The 24,045-nt window shown below is 52.2% G+C and overlaps 1 protein-coding gene across 3 annotated transcripts in view; it reads left to right on the forward strand.

Moving 5' to 3' along the window:
• The window catches only part of ELF5 (E74 like ETS transcription factor 5), a 41,091-nt gene extending 24,139 nt beyond the window's left edge, over positions 1–16,952 (forward strand). For 2 of the 3 annotated variants that reach the window (XM_046643072.1, XM_046643074.1), the window contains exons 3-7: positions 4,750–4,983; positions 8,018–8,068; positions 15,072–15,140; positions 16,143–16,338; positions 16,780–16,952. In XM_046643072.1, coding sequence (XP_046499028.1) covers positions 4,750–4,983; positions 8,018–8,068; positions 15,072–15,140; positions 16,143–16,338; positions 16,780–16,876 — 647 coding nt within the window. In that variant the 3' untranslated portion in view covers positions 16,877–16,952. The remainder of the gene's footprint in view (positions 1–4,749; positions 4,984–8,017; positions 8,069–15,071; positions 15,141–16,142; positions 16,339–16,779) is intronic. The other variant, XM_046643073.1, reaches the window with a different exon arrangement.
• The last annotated feature ends 7,093 nt before the right edge of the window (positions 16,953–24,045 follow it).

Below are 24,045 nucleotides of genomic sequence, written 5' to 3' on the forward strand. Positions count from 1 at the left end.
ATTGGCAGTATTTACAGAGACACACACAAAACATATTGGCAGTATTTACAGAAACCCACACAAAACATATTGGCAATATTTGCAGAGACACACACACAACATATTGGCAGTATTTACAGAGACACACACACAACATATTGGCAGTATTTACAGAGACACACACACAACATATTGGCAGTATTTACAGAGACACACACAAAACATATTGGCAGTATTTGCAGAGACCGACACACACATATTGGCAGTATTTGCAGAAATTCGAGTAAGCAGAGGGACGGGCAGCCCCAGGAGTAACCAGTGCAGATGGATGGTTGTAAGGAGCACCGCGCCGTGCCCTGCCTGCCCTGAGCACCTCCACGCGTCCACTCACTCCATCCTTTCAACAGCACCAGCAGGTCAGTCCTCTTATGCCCATTTCGCAGACAAGTCCCAAGGAGGCAGGACCACTAAGTGTGAAACCACAGACCCTTTCAACTTTTAGGAGGAATCCTAATAACAGGAACCCTGGTCTCAGATTCTAGAACAGTGATTTTCAAGGAGACTGCTGGAGCTAAGGAGAGGAGACCATCTCGCACCTTTACCTCAACTCCCAGCAGAGCAGGGCTGCTTTTTTCCAGAGTTTTAATTTAAAGAAAATACTTTCCAACTAAAAACATTAGAAGTCTCAGCATGCCACTCGAAACAATAATCTCAAAGGAGACAACTGCCAAACGCATGTGAAATTCTCCATCACAAAGTGACTGGAGGTGTAGGAGCTTGGCCCTCAGAGTGGTTTGTAAAACTTAAATAACTTGCCAGCACTTAAAAAATCATGAGATTTCACGTAAGAGTCTGGGCGTGGCAACACAGGGCCCATCTTCCCACACGGCAATGGCCAGTTGGAGCTGGGCAGCCACTGCCCACTCGGCATGAAGCAATTCCCACTGTCCTCACCAGGGCCACTTCAGGCATGGGCATTGCCTGTGACCCTGTGGCATTTGAGTGCACCAGCCCAGCTCTAAGAGCTTAAGCCCTCCCTCCGAATTTAAACACATCCCAGGTTATAACATTACTTGTGAGAGTTGTTCCAGGATTGCTGAAAACTCCCTTTAGCACCTCAGTTTTTCTTCCCAGGGCAGATGGCTCTTAAACAATTGTCTTGACCTACTTCCGACTTCAAAGGAGCTGGCCAAGCCTGCTGCTTAATAGTGGCCTGTGGACATTTCTATGAAGTCTAGCAGGCACAGGATCCCGTCTGTCCCCAGCTGGTAGCCGTAGGCAGACGGCCTCACAGCTCAGCTTCTCCAGAAAGTTTAGATTCGTTTTTGGATGGAGTTTGAGGAAAATGCTTACATTTCCAGACAATACAACCTATTAAAGATAACACATTCTGTGGGTGTGGCACCCTTTCTTTTATTTGCCCTGAGTTCATCTCTTCCAAGTAGCCAAAGGGTCTTCTTCTGTCATTCACTGAGGTTGCTAATGCTGTCATCACCAGTCTCTCCATTCTTTTTCTAATTTTTCAAAACCAGATTGTATATATATATATACTTATGTCTGCCTTCATCCAAATCGTTTTCACTCAGTCTTCGAGACATGTGCCCAATTTGGTCCTCCTCAACCAAGAAAAGTGAGAGATGATTATGACTTGAAATTCCCACATCCAAAGACAGTAGAGTTGGTGTGGGGCCCGACTCTTTACTGACCAGCCGTGTGACCTTCGCAGAGTCACGTCAGCTCCCAGAACTTCAGCTTCCTCATCTGTAAAGCGGAAATTATAATCATCGGTCATTCGGCTGGTCAGTCACCCTCGCTGAGCACCCCCAGTGGGCCAGGCTGGGCTCCAAGCCCTCCTGACTCAGGGGAACAGAGCAGAGCTGACCCCACGTCACGGAGCTCAAGGGGGGCTGCGGAGGGACGGGAGACTCCCTGAGGGGCGAGTGAGCTGTGATCTTGAGAAAGAGCAGGAGTTAGTGAGAAGACAGATGGTCCCTTCACCTCACTCCCTCGTCTGGGCCAAGGGAATGGCCCGTGGGAAGAGGCTGAGCCGGGAGGCAATCCTGAGGGAGTGATGGGGAGGTTGGGGCCGGATCAAGCAGGCCCTTCTCCTCTGCCAGCCTCGCCTCTGTGGACTGAAAAGCGCCCCGCGTGCTGGCTCCTTGGCGTCCGTGTCACTGCGGACAGCCATTTTCCTCTCAGCTCTGGGGCTGTGGGAGGGACTTTCCTGGTGAGGAGAGGCCGCCATGCTTGGCTCTGGCCCTGGCCTCCCTCCGGGGGCCAGAGCCACACAAAGCCTGCTCTGTGGGTAAGCTTCGACGGAGGGAGCCCGCCCGGCGACACCTTCCTGGTGTCAGTGCCACCCCACACCCAGCATTTCTCCGAATCCTTTAGGCCCTCTTGGCTACCAGAAACAACGTGGCCCTCTTCAAGTGCCAAAGAAAATAAGGAGGGGGTGGAGGTGGAGAGGGAGTGAGATGGAGACTTGGCCAACGCTTTCCATGAAAAGAAGTAAGTTGTGTCCTCCACCTGCCCTGCACGATGCCATCCCCAGGGGCTCCGCTCAGGACCCCACGGGAGAATTTCAAGGCTCACAGACATCTCTCACCAGAGCACCAGGAAAGTCAAAGGCCCCAGGTCTGCTTGAGCCAGAAGTCAATGGACGAGTGAACAGATCAGGCGGGAACAGCCACCCTGTTCCCAGGAGACCCCACTGGCCATGAGGGCCCCCACAGGCTGGTGGGCCAGCTCTAGCCAGCGGCCAGGGAGCAAGAAGAGAGGCGTTGGCCTCCCCAGCCCTTGCTGTCCTCATCCACCAAGGAGAGGCGATCATATCAGCCTCAGCCATCCTGGCAGAATACCAACTCCTCGATCCACATGCGTATAGAATTCTGATTAAAATTTTAAAATAAATTAAAACAAATCTGTTGTTTGTTTGACCACAGCTCAATCCACTCCATGGTGGGAAAAGAGATTTCTGGAACCGCTCTGGGTTTTAGGGGGAACCTCAGTTTCCTCCTTGGTGAAACAGCCCAATTGTACCTATTTGGGAGGATTCGAGAACTTGAGAAGCTGACGCACGGGGTGCTCAGAGAGCGAACAGCTGCCAGGGCAGAGGACCCATCTCCTGCCTGGGACTGGAAGCTCCATAGCTCCACGGGGGGGCAGAGGCAGCAAATGCAGCATGTAAAAGGGGAATCCGAACCGCCTCGTTGCCATTCGCTGTGGAGTCTAAGTCATGAGTGACCCTATCTGTCGTCCACACAGCCTGAGCCAGTCACCTATGCCGTACTCTGCTCTCTGCCTTGCTCCGCAGGCCTTAGCCTCGCTCCAGCTCTCTGTCTGCCTCCGCCTCTCTCTCCACGTTTCCTCTCTTCCCTGTGCTGACGCTCTGAGGACCAGAATGATGGAACAGGAACTGCAACGGCTTTCAAGTTCAGAGTGGGGTTCTAATCCCAGCTCTGCCACACACTGGCTGTGGGATCCTGGGCAAGTCCTCCGTGACCCTCAGATTCCTCGTTTGTGATCTCCTGAGGGACAGGGACCAAACCTCTCCTTCACCATGAATCCTTAGCGCAAATTTGTTGCTTCACATACAGTAGGTATTGAAGGACAACCTTCCTAATAGCATTAAAATCTTACAGGCTGTGTTCTAAGTACTTTTACATGTATGAACTCATTGAATCCACGGAACGACTCTGTGATAAGGGTGCTGTCATTGTCCCCACCTTAGCAGTGAGGAACTGGGGCTAACATTGAATGAATGAATGAGTACCATGTCAGGTGCAAGAATGATTTATGTCACAGAGCCTGACCACGTACCTGGTACCTCACCTCTTCTGTACCCTGTCACCACCTTTCCTGTTTCTCCTGGCATTGGGACTGAGCCCTTGAGCCCCAAATCTCTGCCCTGGGCCAGGTATGGCCAGCCCCCCAGACCAGAAGGCACCCAGCTCTGTGTGGGTGAAGGGGTGCTGGTCTCAGGATAGAAATTCTTCAAAACACCACCGAAACCACGAAAACAACAATACAACCAACTCCCCCGCACCCCCTTCCTTCAGGAGAGCCCACTGTGGTGATCCACGGTCTGCCAGCCTCTGGGCAATGTCTCACCACCTCAAGGCCCTCAGCATGAGACGGCTGAGACGGCGCACAGACCAACGGCTAGTGCTGGCAGCTGTCCAGAGGGCAGAGGGAGTCGAGTCGGCGGCCGGTGGTGCCCGACACGCAGCAGGCATTTAACAACTCCTGAATTGACTGATGATTTTCTAGGCACCACACGGCCTATAGACACTACCTAACCCAAACTGCATAATGGCCCCGTGAGCTGGACATACTACACCCATTGTACAGATGAGGAAACTGAGGCTTCCATGACTGTGGACCCTGCCAAGTGGAAAGCAGCAGCGCAAGGGTGTGAGCCCAGGCTTGCAGCCTCCAAAGCCTGTGCTCTTGATGCCTGAAAGGCCCTGCTCTCCCCTCCCCATGGGCTCCCCTCCTCTGAGCGCCAGAACCAGGCGTGGGTGCTCCCGGGCCATGACGGGTGAGAGTCCGTTCCCTGTCCTGCCCCGAAGTCCCCCGTGGGATCCAGTCCCTCAGGTTTGCTGTGCAGTGGAAGGTGAGCGGGGCCCCAGCAGGACTCCCCCAGGGCAGCAGGCCCTTTCTGCTCGGTGGACCAGCGGTGGGGATGGTCACACAAGCAGAGCCTCCTTCGGGCTTCTTCCGGAGGCTCTCCTGGGCCGTTGTCCCTCACTTCTCTCTCCTCTGGTGTAGCCGGTGACCCCTACTGGACGTCGGTGCACCCCGAGTACTGGACGAAGCGCCACGTCTGGGAGTGGCTCCAGTTCTGCTGCGAGCAGTACAGGCTGGACGCCAGTGGCATCTCCTTCTGCCACTTCAACGTCAGCGGCCTGCAGCTGTGCAGCATGACACAGGAGGAGTTCAGAGAGGCGGCCGGCGTCTGCGGGGAGTACCTGTACTTTATCCTCCAGAACATCCGCGCGCAAGGTCGGTGTCCAGGGGGCCGGGGTCCGGGGTGGGACCAAGGGACCTCGCGAGGCCCTTCCCCGCCCTGGGACTCACACAGCAGGGTGGTCAGCCGGAGTTCTCTGTTAACCACAGTCCCCTGTTGACCAAACCCCTCACACCGGGAAGCTCGAGTTTGCTAGAATTGGAGACTGTAGGTAAAAGGGAGCAAGTTACAAGGAAGCGAGTTTGGTCCATTTTTCAAAAGAAAAGAAAAGCTAAAGCCACATTCAGGGCTCGCCCAGGACCCAGGCTGACACAATGAGATAATGCATTATGTTCATAAAGATTTGCAGCCATAAAAGGTGGACAAAAGAGCGGTGTGCTTGACGCTCCACAAGCAGGAGGAGAGGAGACCGCCCGGAGCCTCTCCCTCCGCGTTTCCGGAGGAGGCCAGCGGCTTGGCAGTTCCTCCTGTCACTCTCTGGGTGAGCAAGGACCGAGCGGCCGGGAGGTGGCGCCAGGAGCCTGAGTAGAGGTCCGCACGGGCGGGAGGAGAGTGCCAAGGGACAGGCTTTTGAGGACATCGAGTTCTGTATCTCCTCGTCACAGATACAGGAACTAAGGTCCCGAGCAGTTAAGTAACTTCAGGTTACACAGACACAGGGTCGACGGTGGAAAGTCAGGGCAAAGCAGGGGCTTTGAAATCAGAAATAGCTGCGTTCTAACACGGGCTCCACGTCTTCGGAGCCAGAAGACTTCTGGCAAGGGCTGATCCTCCACTGCCTCGTCTGTGCGGTGGGATAATGATCCGCATCTCCACAGGCTTCTTGAAGGGTCCAGTGGAATATTACCTGCACAGCCTATGAGGGCACAAATGCAGTAAATGGCAGCATTTTTGTCATCATGAATATAACCAAGAGGCAGAAATTTTAAAAATAAAGGAAAGATATCTCAGCTCCATTTTAAGAAAGGCCTTTCTAACAGTTACTACCTTCTTCTGGAAAGGCAGCTTCAGAAGGTACCTAAGGTAGGAAGCTCCCCATCACTGGAGATAATCAAGCAGTCTAAGAGCCCTCTGATTGGTGGGGATGCTGTGGCAGGGATTCCTGTTTGGGCAGAACACCGTAGATGAGTTTCCGGCTGTAGGACTCTGTTCCTCCCCTTGATCCCCCCCATCATGAGTGCCTGAGGGCGGGAAAGCTGAGGATGGTCGGGGGGGGGGCACTGTTCAGCTTCTGCCATGGGAGCCACGGCCCACCAGGGGCAAGGAAGGGACAAACAGACCTGCTGTCCATTGTTGTCTAGCGTCTGCTTAATTACAGCCAGGGACAGTGACCTATGCTTAGAGTGGGCCCTCCCTGAAAGGGGGCAAGTCTGAGCAAGTCACAGGGGCTTGGGAGGGGCTCAGGCTCCGTTCAGAGCCCTCCCGAGGGAGCAGCCTTGCCCAAGAATCCCAGGGCCACGGAGAGGGAGGTGTTCCATCCGGGAAGAGGATGCAGCTTGGCGTTGCCAGCAGTAGCCAGACGTTAAGTGAGTCAAGTTTGCGTGCAGGCCCCGCAGCCCCTGACAGCACCTCCCTTCCCTCCCTGGCACTTGTTCCCCCAAAATCTGTGTCCCTGGTCCTGTTGCCTCAGGGGCTGTCCGGACGAATATGCTAAAAACGAGCTGTTTCAAAGCAGGCCACAGGTTGCCTCTTCTTCCGAGGAACCCCTGGAGCCCGGAAGCCACCTCCAGTGGAGGAGTGTCGGGCACCGACAGGCCAGGGCAGCCACCGCGCTGGGCAGTGAACCGTGTGCTCCACCGCCCGCCCCACTCTGACTCCTCCTTAACTCTTCCTGAGGTGGGAGTGTGGCTCGTGTGTGGAGATACAGGCAGTGTGACCAAGTGACAGTGTCCCAGTGTGCCCGGGACACACTGTTTCCACCTGGAATGATTTCACCATTGTTATCCTGGAATAGCTGCTCTTAGCACTGTCGTCCGTTCTCAGGAGCTTCTCATGTGGACGATGAATTATGTGGCAAACCGGTTATTACCTAGTTAGGCCTTTCATTACTCCATAGATCAGGGCTCTGCAGGCGAGGACAGAACAAGTCAGTCTGGGCCGGGAGAGGAGCTGGGGCTCCAGGGCCCGGCATGCTGGCTGGCTCAGGAGCTAGTTCAGCAGGATTCCAGGGCCCAGAAACTTGGGATGCTGGCCACTGGAAGGTGAGGTGTCCGGGAAGGGTGGAGGCAGCAGCTGGCTTCCACAGCGTAGGTGAGAAGCGGGCCCCTTGGCGGTCCCCCATCCTATTCTCGGGTGGCCCTTTGGGCAGAGTGAACTGAGGGGCCGTGTCTGCCCAGAACCACTTGGAAAATAACACTAGGAGTGAACTGTCACCAATGTGCCCTGTCTCAGTCTCCTTAGTGAATGAAATCAGGGCTCGCAGTGGACACCGAGCTAGAAAGCAGGTGTCTTGTGGCCTGTGCTGCTACAGAAAACACGGTCCCAGCCCCTAACTCTCCCCATTCTTCAGAGGAGCTGACCAAGGCCCGCACGGCTGCCCCAATCCTCATGGACCCCTCACTCGGGTTTCGCACTTCTTGTGGCCCCCTGTGCCCCTTTTCCCCTTTGACCAGCTCATGACAGGTGTTCAGATCTCCAAGGGATCAGAGGCCAGGTCAGAGATCACAGACTCTTCGAGCCAAAGGGCAGCTCGGTGAGCAACACGAGCCCGAATACTGAGTGACCGGGCAAGGCCGCACAGGTCAGCGGCACAGCCCGGCTCAGAGCCCAGGCCTCCTGGTCCCGTGCTGGGACTCACTCCCCAGTGCCTGCTTGGAAAATTCTAGAGGCTGCTGGAATGCCTGGCCCTGGACCTCTCTCTGGGTGGCGCTTAGAAACCAGGAGATTGTCACCTCCCAGGGTTGGCTTCACGGGGGTCCCATAAGAGCCAGGTGGTCTCCAAGCTCCTTCTGAAACAAAACTGCCCCGCCGAGGGGAGAGCCCCTCCCCTTCTCCCAGCACCTCCGCCCCGGCCTGGCCAGGGATACCAGGATGGCATGTACGGTTTGTGGATTTCTCTTTCTTTCCCAGGTTACTCCTTTTTTAACGACACTGAAGAGACCAAGGCCACCATCAGAGACTGTAAGTACCGAGTTCAAGCCACCCCAGGCCGCGCCAAGGCCGCTGTTGGGCTTGACCGTTGTTTAGGACTACACGGAAGGGTGAATGACCTGAAACAACCACAGACTAGAGAAGACAGCAGGAGGAACGTGGTGGACAGAACATGGGGCTGGGGTCCGTGGTGTCAGTTTCTCTGCCTATAAAATGGGTGTCGTGAGTTCAAGAAGCCGTGCACAGGAAGTGCCTGGCATGTGCCAGCAGCATGGGGGCTCCAGAGACCGGTATCCGGTGGCAATAATAATCGCCGTTACTAACCCTTAGAGGCCTTGTGGTTGATAGAGCCTCCGGGGAATCTGAACTCACAAAGCAGGTGCAGTCAGAGTTACGGGTGATGGAGGGTCTCAAACGGCCTGTTGATTCTGGAAATTAACCTTCCCTCTTCCACTTTTGCAGATGGAGAAGGTTTAGGAAAGGGACTCTTGGAGCTTGTGTTTTTTAGAGATGAGGATGACGATGATTGCCATTGGTTACTGGGGGGCCCAGGAGAACATGTGGGTCCTGGCGGGCCCCGTGCTCCGTGGACCTCAGCTCTTTCCCCTGCAGAGAGAGGCCAGGGCTCACAGTCACTCCAAAGGCCTCTGAGAGTGCGAGCCGACGACAAACACAGAGGGCCGGTTTCTTATGATTTCTTTTTCCCTCCTTAAAGTCCCAAACAATCACCTGAGGCCTCAGTGACTCTGTTAAGGAAGGGTTTTGTTCAGAGCGTGGCGCAGGAACAGCCAGGTCCACGCACCGCCCGCTGAAGCAGGTGCGCCCGCGGGGCCCCGGCTGCCCTCCAGAGCAGTGGTGTCTTCCCCGAGGGCTCCCGCCGGGCGCGGGCCAGAGCGTCTCCTCCTCCCGGGGCCGAAGCTCCCGCAGAGCTTCCCGCTCGGTCGAATCCCCTCTCGTCCATCCGCAGCAGCGGGGCTGCAAAGCCCAGCTTCCACCCCAGGCCCGCTCCAGGCAAAGCCCCTGGAAGAAACGAGCCCACCGAGGCCCAGGGGCATGATGGGGTCTGTCTCCAAAGGCCTGAGCCCAGGGCGGGCGCTTGCTCTGCTCTCGAAGCAGCGGTGAGTCTGACCTGACTACCCTTCCTCAGGGTCAGGGTCTCCACCTATAAATGGGCATCTTTTTGCCAGCCCGCCTTCCTCCCAGCACAGACCATGATGGGCCAGGAAGAGAGTGTCCCGTAAGTTACCTGAAAATAGAACCAGCCCCAATAGAAGCAGCCCCAGTTAGAGTCAATGCTATCATCATCATCATCATCATGGCAGCCAGCATGCACGGAGGGCTCGCTATGAGCCGCACCCCATGCTGGAATCTCGATAGACGTTGTCTCAGGTAATCTTTCCAGTACCCTTTAAGACGAGTCCTAGTACTGAAGCCTTTTTAAAGGGGTAGCAACTGAAGCTTAGAGGTTAAAGGGGACAAGGTTAGAAAGTGACAGATCACCCTAGTGTGTCGAAATCCAGAGCTCTTAACCCCTTTCTCCCCTCATCCATTTCTTTCTTTCCTTTTTCATTCGTGCATTCATTCAACAAACATTTATTAACACCTACTTTGTGCCAGGCCCAGAGCTAGGCACTGTGGCTGCAGTGATAAGCACAACTTAGGTCTTGCCCTCCTGGAGCAAGGGAAGGAGAGAGACATTAAACAAATAATCCCAATAATAAATATGTAATTGATAATTATGATGATATTACAGAGGAAAAGTGCAAGGTGCTTTGTGTGTAACAGAGGAAAGATCGCGTTAAATTAGAGACCAGGGAAGACTTCCTGAAGGAAGAGATATTTAAATTAGGCCTAAAGGATGAGCAGAAGTTAGCCAGGAAAAGAAGGAAGAAAAGGTTACAGGGAATGAATGGCAAGTGCAAAGGCCCAGTGGCAGGAACAAAAGGCTGGAAGGTTTAGCACTAGGTGGTTCAATAAAGTAGCCACTAGCCACATACGCCTATTAAATTTAATTAAAATTTAAGTTAAAATTCACCTCCTCAGTCACACTAGCCACGTTTCAAGTGCTCAATAGGCATAAGGAACTGGTAGCTACCATACTGGACTGCTCAGATTTCCATCCTCACGGAAAGTTCTCTTGGACAGCACATTGGTAGAGCATCAGCAGCATCAGCGCAGGGAGGGGTGGGAGCCAAGTCCCCGAGCAGGGCAGGGGCAGGTCAGGGGCAGCTTTGTGGGCAGTGGGGTTTGGAGTTCATTCTGAGCAGGCTGGGAAGGCACTGAGGTGTGGCGACGATGGCTCCCGCTGCCCTGCAAGAAGATCCCTGGGCTGCGTGTCTCAGAAAGGAGCCCAGCTAGGAGCCTGCAGTCCAAGCGAGGAGGATGGCGGCCGGAAGCAGGAGACAGCACGGGGTGGAGAGAAGTTTCTGGAGGTCGAGGGGGCGAGGCGAGGGCTCCGAGCTGGCGTCCCTGGAGCACAGGCTCATGGAACAGCCCTCCATGGCTCGCGCTGCCCCAGGCTCTGCCCGGCGTGGGCCCTGCCCGGCCTGCCCCAAGAGGCATGCTTTCCAGACTGAACTCAGGCTTGAGGAGTCCGGTGAGAGCTCCTGAAAACCAGCGCCACAGGCTCTGCCGCCGGACAGCCTCCCCTGCCACAGCCAGGACCCCGCGGCCTTCCCGCTGGGCCCCGAGGCCCGTCTCTGGCTCCCCCACAGCCCTGACGACCACCCTTTCCCAAAACAGAACCCCTAATGCATATTTGATAGGCGCAAGGGCAGGCGGGAAGATGACAGGCTGGGGGTTCTACAACAGGCCTGTTCTAGGAAGTCCAGGGCCTACGGTCACGGTGCCTGGGGCTCAGGTGATGTGTCACAGTCCCAGACACCCCCCGACCCGGAAAGGACGTGTGCCATGCCTGGGCCCAAGCCTGGCCCCCTGGGACAAAGTGGCATCCCGGGGCTTTAAGCGATGTTCGGTTGGTCTCCGGCGAGGATTAGTGGCTCTCATTGCCATGGCGAAACGCTTGCTCTCTGACAGGTGCGGTGCCCGCCGTGTATCCTGCACACGTTCACTCCTTTACTCCTCGTGGCAGCTCGCTCGCTAGTCCTGTGACCCTTGTCTGCCTCCGAGGAAACCGGAGGGGTGCTAACTTGCGAGTAGACGCAGAGCGGAGGTTCTAACTCGTTCTCTCCAAGTCTGTGCTCTTAGATGGGGTGCCATTCGCTGCACGCGCACACACAAATGCACACACCCCCAAACCCTTGTCTTCAGTCTGCTGCCCACTCAGCGGAGCCCCGAGGCCCAGGACTCCTCTGGGTCTGGGCCCAGTTCCACAGCAATTCAGAGCGCAGGATGATTTTCGCCTTAGCACCCGCTGAAGGGCCCAGGCCCAATAAGCTAGGAAACCATCAGCGCTGGCCCGGGTGAGGCCCCGGCCCCTCTGCACTTGTCTCTTCTCTCCCCGCTCTCCTCCCCTACCTCCACCGCAGAGATGCCGGTGAACAAAGCCTGCTGCGGGCCTGCGTTCGCTGCCGGGCTCCCGCTGCCGCTGAGGCTGAGCTTTTCCATGCCCTCCGGGTGTGGAGTGCAGGCTCTATGGCACCCCGAGTGTGGTGGGGACATGATAAGCTTGTCTGGGGAACTCCGCCACTCCAGCCCCATGTCAGCTTCTGGAGGACAGTTGACCATGATTTCAATCAACGGCTGAGAATATACCTTTTGGCCACGTTTAAACTGTCTCCAGTTTCAAGGCAACCAAACTTTCCAAAGCCCATGGGCAGCAGAGAGCCAGGACCGTGCGCCCCCCAGCCCACATCAGGGACACATTCGAGATGGGGACAGTTGAGACAGGGAGAGTCCCCACCAGCCAGGCTAGGGCCTCCAGTCCAGTCGACCCGTGAGGACCTGCAAAGCCACCCCTGAGAACAAGAACAGACAAAACAGGATCATCTCCGGCAAGACCCCCAAGGAGGAGGTCCCAGTGTCCCCATAACCGCCTCACGCCCACCTCTCCTGTATCCATCCTCTCAAGCCAAATGGCTTCACTGAAGCATATGGAAGAAATCATAACAATTAGAAGGTTGACTTTTTCCTCCGTCTTCTTGCCATTTTGGCATTTCAGTGAAAACTTGTTGTCTATTCATCACTTAACAATTCCCCTCTGTTTCTCTTGGCCACTCCATTTGTCTTCTCTCTTCCTGAAAGACTACGTGAGAACAGTGACCAGTCTGCATGGCAGGAGACGCCGGGCGGCATGGCATTCCATCAGACGGGGCAGAGCTCTTTCTTGGCCCTGGTGGGCCAGCTGTCAGCCCGGCCCTCCTGCCTTCCCCTCCCTCCGCCTGGCGGTGCCTCCGGATTCAGCCGATTTCCCCTGGGCTTCATCTGTGGTTTGCGGGCACCGGCCTGTGTGGTGGGCCTGTTCTTCCACATCTGAGCAATTGCAGACTGTGACGTATGAGGGTGGAGAAGAGGCCTGGGGGCCTGAGCGTGAGGTGTGCGCTCACTCCAGTGACCAGCCCAGGGAGCGATGCCCTGTGGGCGGCCGTCAGCATGTTTGGACACGATTTCAGCTCCACTGCAGGCCTGACGCTTGACCTGGCGCACGCCCCCCAAGCGCCCCCAGGCTCGCTCCTCTCCTGCTCTGCATAGCTCCTGGTCAGACAGCCTTCTCTGCTGTCTCTGGCTGAAACTGCAGCTTTGCCCGCCCCTTCGCGTCGCCTCCTCTCCTCCCACCCTGCTTCATTATTCCCCGTTGCATTCACCACCCACTGAAATGGCCCGTATTTGCGTGTTCGTTGGCTGTCCCTGCCCATCTGGCTGCAAATCCGCCGGGAGGAGAGACTAGATTCGTACATGCTGTACCCCCGTGCCTGGCACAGTGGGCACACTGCAGCTCAGCACTTGCGAATGAGAGAGCAAATGACCCGCAGTGGGCTGCCCAACCTCTCCATGCCTCCGTCTCCCGGTCAGTAGAATGGGGACAGCACCAATGAACATCACAAGGGCGGGTGACACTGAGTGAGCGCACAGCAATAGCAACCGCTCAACAAACTTAGCTAATTATTCATCAGGCACCCAGGAATGCCTGCTGCGGAGGCGAGGTAATGACAAAGCAGTGGCTGTGAATGTTAGCTTTGGAATGGAACTGCCCTGGGGCCGGAGTCCTGGCTCCACCACTCTGGATAAATTCGGAAACTCTCGGCTTCAATTTCCTCCTCAATAAAATGGAAATAGCAGTAAGACCACACTGGGTCATTGCAGAGATTAAATGAGGTGCTGTCTGTGAAGCCCTTAACAAGTACTCAGTAAGTGTTCCATAAATATCAGCTAGTGAAAGAGAAGAGATGGAGGAAGCAGGAGCACACAGGTCCACAGGACAGAGAGGGACCTAACCCAGAGGGCCAGTTCAGAGAAGCCTTCCTGAAGAGGTTTTGTGAGAAGGAAAGTCAGCTGGGTGGAAGTGGGGAAGCTGTGCAAAGGCACTGAGGCAGGAGAAGCCTCGGCCCACTGGGATTGTCTGACCTAAGAGAAGAGAAAAACTGGGAGCAGTACGAGATGAGGCTGGAGGGCTGGGGGGCAGGGGTCAGTTTGTGAAAGGCAGGCCTAACATGGCAGCCTACATCCTGGAGACCACAGGGAACCACTGTGGGATGGATGTTAAGCAGGGCGTGACCGGACCCAATGGCACTGAGAGAGGCCACCCTGGGCAGCGGAGTGCACACAGGACGCCGTTCCTCCCCGCGACATGTGCTTGTCTTTCACTCAGCAGAGAGAATACAGACCCAGACTGTAGTCGGGCTGCTTACTGGAGCAGTGCGTACAGCACCCCGGGCACTCCAGAGTACTTCCTGAGCACCTCCCGTGTCAGGCACTGTGCCAGGTGCCGGGGGATACACACGCCCCTGCCCTCGGGGGTTTAGACAGACGGTGAGCTAAACAAATAAATACATGACAGAGCATGTTCGATGGCGATCAGTGGTACAGCACAAAATAAAATCAGGGAAGTGGATGTGGAAAGCTGGTCGGGGTGAGTGTGTGCGACCCCAACACAGGCAGTCAGAGAAGGGCTCGCTGGGAAGGTGACAGCAAAGACCGAGAAGAGGGCGGGACCCCGAGGTCTGCAAGAGCAGAGCCCCGGGCGAAGGGGAGCACGTGCAGCCCACCGGACTGCCGAGTTCGAGTTTGAGGGAGCCAGCGTGGGCGAGGCCGGGGCTGGAGGGCGGGCGGGTCTGCACCGCCTCCCGGAGCATCGTCCCCCGCGGTGGTGCTGGTGCTGGCGCCTTCTCACCCCAGGGCTGGAGCCGCGCCGGCTTTCTGCTCTTCGTAAGCTCCTGTCTCTTGGCTTTTCCTTGCCCCGTCCAGTGTGTTCTCCACACACTAGCCAGGGGGATCTTTTTAAAATGTGGATCTTGTCAAACTCCCAAGTCTTCGCTGTATGCTTTGAGGGAAATCCCGAGTCCTGCGCAGCCCGCAGGAAGGCCCCAGGCCACCTGCTTCCCCGCGTGCTCTCCGCCCTGGACACACCGTGGGTGCTGGCCCCTCGCACGGCCTGCTCCTTCCCTCTGGGATGCTCCGTCCCACCCCGCACCGGCCCCTCGCCATTGTCTCAGCTAAGCCTGCTCTTCATGAGGCTTCCCGGCCACCCGGCCTATGAGGGACTTTCTCCGCCTTCGTCCTCTGTCTCACGGCTTGCTTCCTTCGTCACACAACGCTGGGCCGTTTGTTTGTTTCCGTTGTGTTTCACCTTGCCCATGAGTCCTCAGATCCCGTGGGAGCAGGAGCCAGTCTGTCTGTGCACTCTTGTCTTCCCAGCACAGAGCCCAGAAGCCGGCAGAGCGTTGAACACAAACACTCCTTAAAGGCAAACCCCAGTCTTAGGCGGACTTGCCCGGCGCCTATAACTACCCCGGGCACCCAGCCCGGTAATTCTACCAAAAAGGGGTTCAGTTAACATTTGCTCACTTTGGTGTGATCAGAGGTCAGAATGTGGCCTCTCGATTCCTTTCTACTGCTGTAACTCATTCTGTTTCAGGTGCTGATTCCAACTGCTTGAAAACAAGTGGCATCAAAGGTCAGGACTGTCCCAGCCACAGTCGAGCAAGTAAGCGGGAGACACCACTGTCATTCCTAATTTCCTAAAAGGTTCATGAGACAAAGGAGTCTACTCTCATAAGCTTCAAAACTGAATGTTTGAGTGGACTCGTTGTTTCCCAAAGAATGTAGTAGAGAAACTGATTATTGCTTTTATAAGCGTAATCAAAATGCGATGTATTTCTTTTTACTTGGAAATGGTCTTGTAAGAGCTAAAGTGAGGCAGTGAAGGCATTTTCTCACTATGCTGACTTTCTGAATAAGAGTCTGTTTCTCCTGGTCTACTGGGGGTCCTGCTCGCTGAAGAGCTCAGGAACTATCGTGCAGACACCTCACGAGACGGCTACTCTGTTAGCCTTTCCCAGCACGGAGACAGGTCCAACCGGGGCAGAACCACACCTGCCAGGCAAGGCTCTAAGCACATGATGAGTACTGAGTCAGAATCCCCTAACCCCTGCTGTGAGGGGGCACTCTTAGTAACCCATTTTACTCCATAGATTATGGTTACAGAGCTAGCAAGAGGAGAATTCAGGACCCAAACCCAGGCGGTTGGACTTCAGAACTAGTCTTAACACCATATAATGGAACAAGAGAAATGCCAGCTTTTCATGAAAAACGTAACTGTAGGGTTGCTCCCCCCGCCCCGACAGTTGCGGCTGTGGGCTCCGAGCACAACCGTGCTGCCTGCCTGAAAGAAGGAGAAGGTCATTTGACACTCATTTCATTAATTCCGTGAGAATTAGTCCATAGCTCCTGAAAGCGAGGAAGCTCCGTGAGCCACGGTGGTGTTAGTCAGGGGAAATTTGGCGTCTCTGTATCTGTGTTATGTACTCGCTTTACTAGAAGACACACATTTCACAGCTCGGTAAGGTTCCAAGTGGAGCACCTGGTCATAACCCTAGGAAATAACCCTTTAAAGCAGTAATTCTCAGGGATTCATAAGAAGTTGTGCAACTCTCCTCTTAAAATTAAAAAAAAAAGAAATTAAATAATTTTTTTTCCTTCTCCAAAGGCCTCCAAAGTTCTCATCTATGGGAATTTGTGCGAGACCTGCTTCTATCTCCTGAAGAAAACTGTGGCATTCTCGAATGGGAAGATAGGGAGCAAGGTATTTTTCGGGTCGTTAAATCAGAAGCCCTGGCAAAGATGTGGGGACAGAGGAAGAAAAACGACAGAATGACGTACGAAAAGCTGAGCAGAGCCCTGCGGTGAGTTGCAGCGTGGACCCTTCAGGCGGAGTCACACAAAAGGGCCAGCGGTAGAAACTGACCTATCTTTGCAGCTTTACACTTGATAATGGAAAGGTTATGAGACAACATGGTGGTTCTTAGTCACAGAGGGGATTATGGCTTGTAAATTGACACGCCGCCCTTTCCATTCTTGGCGGTGTCCCCGGGATTGCTCCGAACCCAGGCCACGTCACACACACACACACACACACACAGAACACGCTTTGAACTGACTGTGGTGAGGTGCCATCTCCAAGCTGTCTGGGAAAGGCTGCAGTGTAAGTTGGTATCGGGGTGTGAAAATACCAGGGTAACCAGAGACCAGCCTTGTCACCTGAGAGGAATGAGGAGAGGGTTTGTACTCTGCTGTTTTCCCAGGGTGCAAACCCTCCCCCCTTTCTCTTCTGCTATCCTTCACAGGTACTACTACAAAACGGGGATTCTGGAGCGGGTCGACCGGAGGTTAGTGTACAAGTTTGGAAAGAATGCACACGGGTGGCAGGAGGACAAGCTATGATCTGCTCCGTCATCAAGCTCGTTTTATGGATTTCTGTCCTTTAAAACAATCAAATTGCAATAGACATTTGAAAGTCTTTGTTGTTTTTTTTTTTTAAACCTGTAATACATACTGATAAAATTTCCCCACATCTCAGCTTACATTTGGATCCAGAGTTGCTGTTATCTGCTTGGGGCGATGGCAGCAACCCTTCAGAAGTTCTTTTTCTTCCACCTGAGGGAGGAGGGGATGACCTTTTGTGGTTCCTTGAGCAAACGTTACTTCCCTAATAAGAGCTGCAGACCCACAGCAGCCGGTGCCACTGGTGCTGCCCAGAGAAGAAGGCTCCAGGTCTGCCCTCGGAGACTCATCCGCTGCTCCCGTCCCAAAGGCTCGAAAGTTTTCACGTATTTAACTTTGGCAGCTCACAAAGGAAGAAAAAGTGATAGTTTGTAATTCATAGAGTGGGAGGGGGTAAGACATGAGTAAGACAACTGTAGATTTCAAATTAAGGTTAAATTCCATAGAAAAGTCTCTTAGTAAAAGAGACAAGCCCTCAAGTGGGACATAGCTGGATATTTAGCATCGGTTAATAGTAAATTTCTTCACCAGAACGTGTTTTTGGCCGCTCAGCAAAACTCCCACCGCCATCCTTCTAGAGTAACACACTTGAAATTAGGCACACTACTAATTCTTGCTGAGGTCATCCCCATCTTCTCCTACTGGTGGGGGGCCTCAGGTATGCAGAGTTAGTCGACAGACACTCCCCTCACTTTCCAAATCACCAAAGTTTCTATGACTCAAGCCGTCAACACAATAAAATCGTAATTTATTGATTCTTTCTGTGGCCAAGATATGAAACCTTTGAAGAACTGGAAATGTCCTGACAACTCTGTAAAGGCCAATTAAATTATGAGTCTCTTTTGTTTTGTCTTCCTACCTGATGTGTACTCAAGCTCTAAAACACATATTTCCTTGACAAAAATAGCGGCAGTGAATTACACCAGTAAAGCTCACGGGTAAAGCCTGCACGGACATTTCCCATCCGTCACTGGTAGGGAGCCGTGCGCGGCCTGGAGTCAGTGGACTGCCCCTGGGACGTCCGCTTCCCCAGAGCAAGAAGCCCCGTGAGACAGGCGCTGAACCGCCACACAGGCTGAGCACCCCTGTGCCGAGAGCCTAACTCCAAAAGTAACTTGTTTTTAAAAATGTGAATTACTGTAAACTAATCTATTTTTGGATTCATGTGTTTTACAGGCAGATATAGTTTGTAAACTATGTGAATAAAATATTTAACGTGTTAAACTGTCTCTGTATTGTTAAATCCAGCCAAGTGTTGACAACCTGTAAATCCTTTGATGACCTTCCATTTCCTAGCATTTAGGAGATGCGGAGTTTTAAAGAGCCTCAAAAGAAGCAAGAAATCTATGGAATGATGCTACCCACCACCTTTGCAGCGTAAGACAGCAGTGCCCTCTCAGAATGGAGCGCATGGGCCCCCAGGGCCCCACAGATACGTTTCTCTTTGGGGCACACACAAAAAATCATTTATTGTGCTTGTTGTTTTGAGGTTTTGTTTTGTTTCTTACTCTAAATTAGTTGCCTTATTTAAAAATCAGGGTGCTGGCCTGGTGGTGTAGTGATCAAGTTCATGCGCTCTGCCTTGGCGGCCTGGGTTCTCTGGTTTGGATCCTGGGTGCAGACCTACACACCACTCCTTAGGCCATGCTGTGGCAGCGTCCCACATACAAGATTGTTCAGGAACAATCTTCCTCACCAAACAAAAAGAAATCAGAGATACAGAAAACCCCAGATTTCCAGCTTCTTTTAAGAAACCAGATCTGGTAACACCAGTCTCTCAGTGCCTGGAGGTGAGCAGAAGCTGCCCCTCTGGGCAGAGATTTGGTCACCACGGGTATGTGGGTCGTCAGCGCCCAGTCCACTTTGTTCTTGCAGTGCCGTTTTCTTCATACTTTCAGAATGCTTGCATATTTTGGATCTTGGACCCCTGTGCTGGCCATCTGCAGCAGTGAGTACCATGTCAGCAGGCTGGATCCAAGCCCATAGTCTGGCTGGAAGAAGAGATTGTCCAGGAGATTGGAAACGACCTGGCAGGAGGGGCACTGGCAGCTTGAAGGCAAAGAGCTTGGCCGTGAAGGAGAAGCAGAGCCCGGAAGCTCAGGGGGACAGCAGGGACTGAGGGCACGGGGCTGAGGAGTGACACGGCACCCACTAAGAGACGCTGCCTCCAACTCCACAGGGGCAGCAAGCAAGTCAGAGAGGAAAAAACAAATCCTTCTGCGACTCAAGAAGTTTTCCGTTTTTAAAACTGTTAAACCAGCGTCTTCTTCCTGTGAGTTTCCTAGGCCTGCCCAGGACAAATCACCACGCTTGGTGGCTCAAAAGGACAGAAACGCATTCTCTCACAGTTCCCGAGGGCGGAGGTCTGAGGTCGCGCTGTCGGCAGAGCCGCGCTCCCTCCACGGGCTCCAGGTGTTTCCTAGCTTGTGGCTGTAGCATTCCGGTCCGCGCCTCCATCTTCATATGGCCTGCCCCTCCTGCTCCCCTCTGTCTCTTAGGAGGACACTTACTGGATTTACGGCCCAACTGGTTAATCCAGGATGATTTCATCTCGAGATCCTTAAATTAATGACTCCTGCAAAGATTTTTTTTCCAAATAAGGTCACCTTCACAGGGCCCAGAGATGAGGATGTGGACACCTAAGGGTGTGGGGCCATCACTCAACCCGCCACACTCTCTGAAATGTGAGTGTTACTCTAGTGTACAGCTGCATGACACAGTTCATTCAAGACCAGAAAATACAACGGACTGTTTAAAATACCACACTTGAAACAAACGATACCAAAGCAAAACAACGAACAATAAAAACAGACGACGTCAAATTCCCTTATCAAATAGCGAAATGAGGGAATAAGCATCTGCTTCATAAAAAGGAGCACAATGGAACTTTCTATAGCAAACTTTCGGTATGCTAACATGGGATTGTTAAAATTCTCAAAAATTCAAAAGTCTGCAGGACCTTTCAAGTTCACGTCTACTAGCCCTTCACGTCTTTAAAAGCTCTGATAAGATTTGCAAGCCTTCATTTTGGCTTCTCAGATCATTTCAGTGGAACTCTGCCGTTTGCCTTTTGGTGACACTGTGAACTAAGACACAAAGAGATGGCCCAAGCAGCTTGCCTGTTGCTTTTCTCTCAGAGAAGCAAGCGTTAGGAAGTTCTTAAAACTAATTTCCTTAGCAGAGATTGCAAAGTGGAGCAATGACCGTTTATCAGGGAAAGAAAAAAATCAATGTGTTTTTAAACCAAAATTCTGACATTGAATTTGAAGGTGATCCTGCAAGCCCGGACCAAGGCCTCCTTTCAGAACAGCAAGTAGCAGACTTTAAAATACCCAGACTCAAACTTCAGAATGTGCCAGAGGGAGGGAAGGTGAGGCTGTGAGAAAAGAAAATGTGCCTGTAAAAAACACACAGACAAGTGTTCACAGTGGCAATATTCACAATAGACAAAAGGTGGAACCCACCCAAATGTCCACCAACTGAAGAATGGATAAATAAAACACAGCATACTCATACAATGGACTGTCACTCGGCAATAAAAGGAAATGAAGGACTGATACACACTGCAACGTGTGAGGACCTTGACAACACAGCGCGCCATTCCACTCCAGCGGAGTGTGCACAGCAGGCACGCCTACACACAGAGAGCAGATTCATGATGGCTCACAGTTGGGGCAGGATTCAGTTGGTGGAAATGGTGCTCATGGGTACAGAGGTTTTTGTAGGGGTGACAGAAATGTTTTAAAATTGATTGTGGTGATAGTTACACAAGTCTGTGCGTATACTAAAAACAATTGAATCGTACACTTTAAATGGTGAGTTCTATAGTATGTAAATTATATCTCAGAAAAGCTGTTCTTTTTTAAAGAAAGTGCCAGTGATCAACTGTGTCGCACCCTCCTGAGAGGCCGCATCAGAAAAGGAATGAGAACGGACCATTGGGGTTTTTTTCTGTGTGGTAAACAACACAAAATTCAGCATTTTAACCATTTTTAACTCTACAGTTCAGTGGCATTAAATACACTCACGCTTTTGTGCAACCATCACCACCATCCATCTCCAGGACTTTCTTATCTTCCCAAACTGAAATTCTTGCAACCATTAAATAATAATTCCCCATTTTCCCCTCCTCACAGCCCCTGGCAGCCACTATTCTGCTTTCTGTGTCTATAAATTTGCCTGTTCTAGGCACCTCATGTAAATGGAATCAGACCGTATTTGTCCTCCTGTGTCTGACGAACCCCACTTAGCATAATGTCTTCAAGGTTCATCCATGTTGCAGCACATGTCAGAATTTCCTTCCTTTATTTTTCACTTTTTTTTCCTTAAAGATTGGCCCTAAGCTAACATCTGTTGCCAATCTTCTTTTTTCTTCCCTTCTTCTTCTCCCCAATGCCCCCCAGTACATAGTTGTATATTCTAGTTGTGAGTGCCTCTGGTTGTGGCATGTGGGACACCACCTCAGCGTGGCCTCATGAGCGACGCCATGTCAGCGCCCAGGATCTGAACCCACGAAACCCCAGACCACTGAAGCAGAGCTCACGAACTTAACCACTTGGCCATGGGGCCGGCCCTTCCTTCCTTTTTAAGGCCAAATGATACTCCACTGTGTGGGTAGACCACGTTTTGTTTGTCCATTCATCTGTCAGTGGACACCGGTTGTTTCCACCCTTGGCCATTGTGAAGAGTGCTGTGAACATGGGGGGACACACATCTCTTCGGGTCCCTGCTTTCACTTCTGCTTGATATTTTCCTAGATGTGGGATTGCTGGATGGTACCGTTGGACTTTAGCGGCGTGAAAGTCATTGGTGACCTTGGCAAGGACGGCCTAATTGGAGTAGGTTCCAGAAAGCACAGAAGACCATGGGGATAGCACGGAAAGGCAACTCTTTAAGATCTTTTTCAATAAAGGGGGCAATAACAAGAGAGGCTTACGAGAAGAGAGGAGTTGAGGACACTTGGAACAGCAGGTTTGCATGCTGAAAGGAAAGGTGCAGAGACAGGGAAGGACTGGCGATGCAGAGAGGCCAGGGATAATCCCAGAGCAGGCAGGAGCCCGTGGGGTCAGCGCACATGGGGGCGACTGACCTTCAGTAAGAGCAGAGCTCATCTCTCAACAGGAAGGAAAAGTGAGCACACAGATGTTGATGCTGGCAAGTTGGAGGGTTTGGGCGGAGGAGACGATAACGAAGTTATCCTATCCTGGGTGAAACAAGGAGCTGAGAGGGAAGGGGAGAGACGAGGAGGAGAGTTTACGGAGGAAGAAAAGAAAGACAGATTTCCAGGCAGTGCTGAGGGCCCACTTGAGGTTTGGGGTCACATTTTTAAAAGCCCAGCCAGAGGGTTGTATTTCACTCCAGCCGTGTCATTTCCGGTACAGGCAGTGCGTCCTTCACCAAGGCCGGATTCTGGAGTAATTATTTTCAACTACATAAAATCTGAACAGAGTAGAAGGGAAGTACGGACAGGAAGAGGGTGATGACCAGTGAAAAAGAGGAGGGTCAATGAATTGAAGGTTCTAGTAATGTTGAGGAACTGATGGGAGGGGAAGTCTACGGTAAATCAGATTATCGTTCTGATCTAGTCAGACACACACACAGTCACCTCCACAGTGGAGGACACTGCCTCACCCTTGGACTTTGGGCTTAGCCATGTGACTTGCTTTGGCCGATGAAATATTAGCAGGCATGATGAACAAAGGCTTGGGACAGACCTGTGCAATTGGGGTAGCACTCTTGCGATCCCAATTTCCTGAGAAAGGAAAAATAATAGGTTTCCTTTTCTTGCATTCTTGCACTTCACTATGGGCTAGACATCACCATGGGTCCCAGAAGGATGAGAGACATGGCACAGAGCCACACCAGCCAATCGCCCCAGCTGAGCCCAAACTAGGTCAACTTGGACAACTTGGACACATGAGTGACATGCGATCACTGTTTTAAGCCACTGAGTTTTGAGGTGGTTTGTTACAAGCAAAAGTTGACCAAGATAGGATCCTAGGGGCATTCAGCTGGAAAGATGTGGTGGTCAAGGTCAAATATACTTAATAATCATCACCCAACCCTGGGGAGATAAGAACAATTATTGGTCCCATAGAGAGGAAGGAACTAATACTCAGGGGGTGAAGCAACTTGCTCAAATGTCCACAGGTAGGAAGTGGCAAAGCTTGGATGCGAATCTAGGTGCGTCTGGTTCTAAAGCCACTATAACATGCCTCCCCAATTTTATCCTACTTACCAATTTGGCTCAGGAACTCTTAGGACATATCTTAATGTCACCTTGAAGGAATATATTAGATAGTACCTCCCAGGAAGTAAAACCCAACTGGGGGAAGTTGACCTCAACAATATTTATCTTTGACAATTACAATTACAGGTCTCCAGAGCAAAACTGGAGACACTTCCGTGTATCAGATTTTTACATGCAGGAAACATGTTAGATACCTGTGATTTTTTTTTTTTTTTTTGAGGAAGATTAGCCCTGAGCTAATTGCTGCCAATCCTCCTCTTTTTGCTGAGGAAGACTGGCCCTGAGCTAACATCTGTGCCCGTCTTCCTCTCCTTTATATGTGGGATGCCTCCCACAGCATGGCTTGACAAGCGGTGCCATGTGCACACCCGGGATCCAAACCAGCGAACCCCAGTCTGCCAAAGTGGAACGTGCACACTTAACAACTGTGCCACCGGGCTGGCCCCGATACATGTGATTTTAACTACAAACTTATTTTTAGACTACAGAATAGAACAAAGCAGCAAATTATCTCAAAAACTTTGTTTTTACATCCAATATTCAAAAAATAAACCCCTTCCCATTGTCTTATTTTACTAATTTGTATGAGTTTATCTTATATATTGAATACATAAAGAGATATAACTATAGTAAAGTTACTATATTGAAAGTATTCATCACTGGGTACAAATGAATAAATTTATTTTCTGTATCTGCAAATATAACAGTTTCCAAGCACACTCAAATATAGGAGGAATTTAGGAAAGAGAGTTTGACAGGAGAATAAAGAGGTTTGAGCTAAAAGATCAAGAGTTTCTGTCTATAAGTGGTCCTATGGTTTCTGGAAGCCCAAAATCTCAGGGAATTCCTGAGAGTGAGG

The sequence above is a fragment of the Equus quagga genome, chromosome 17 (assembly GCF_021613505.1).
Source record: "Equus quagga isolate Etosha38 chromosome 17, UCLA_HA_Equagga_1.0, whole genome shotgun sequence".
NCBI lineage: Eukaryota > Metazoa > Chordata > Mammalia > Perissodactyla > Equidae > Equus > Equus quagga.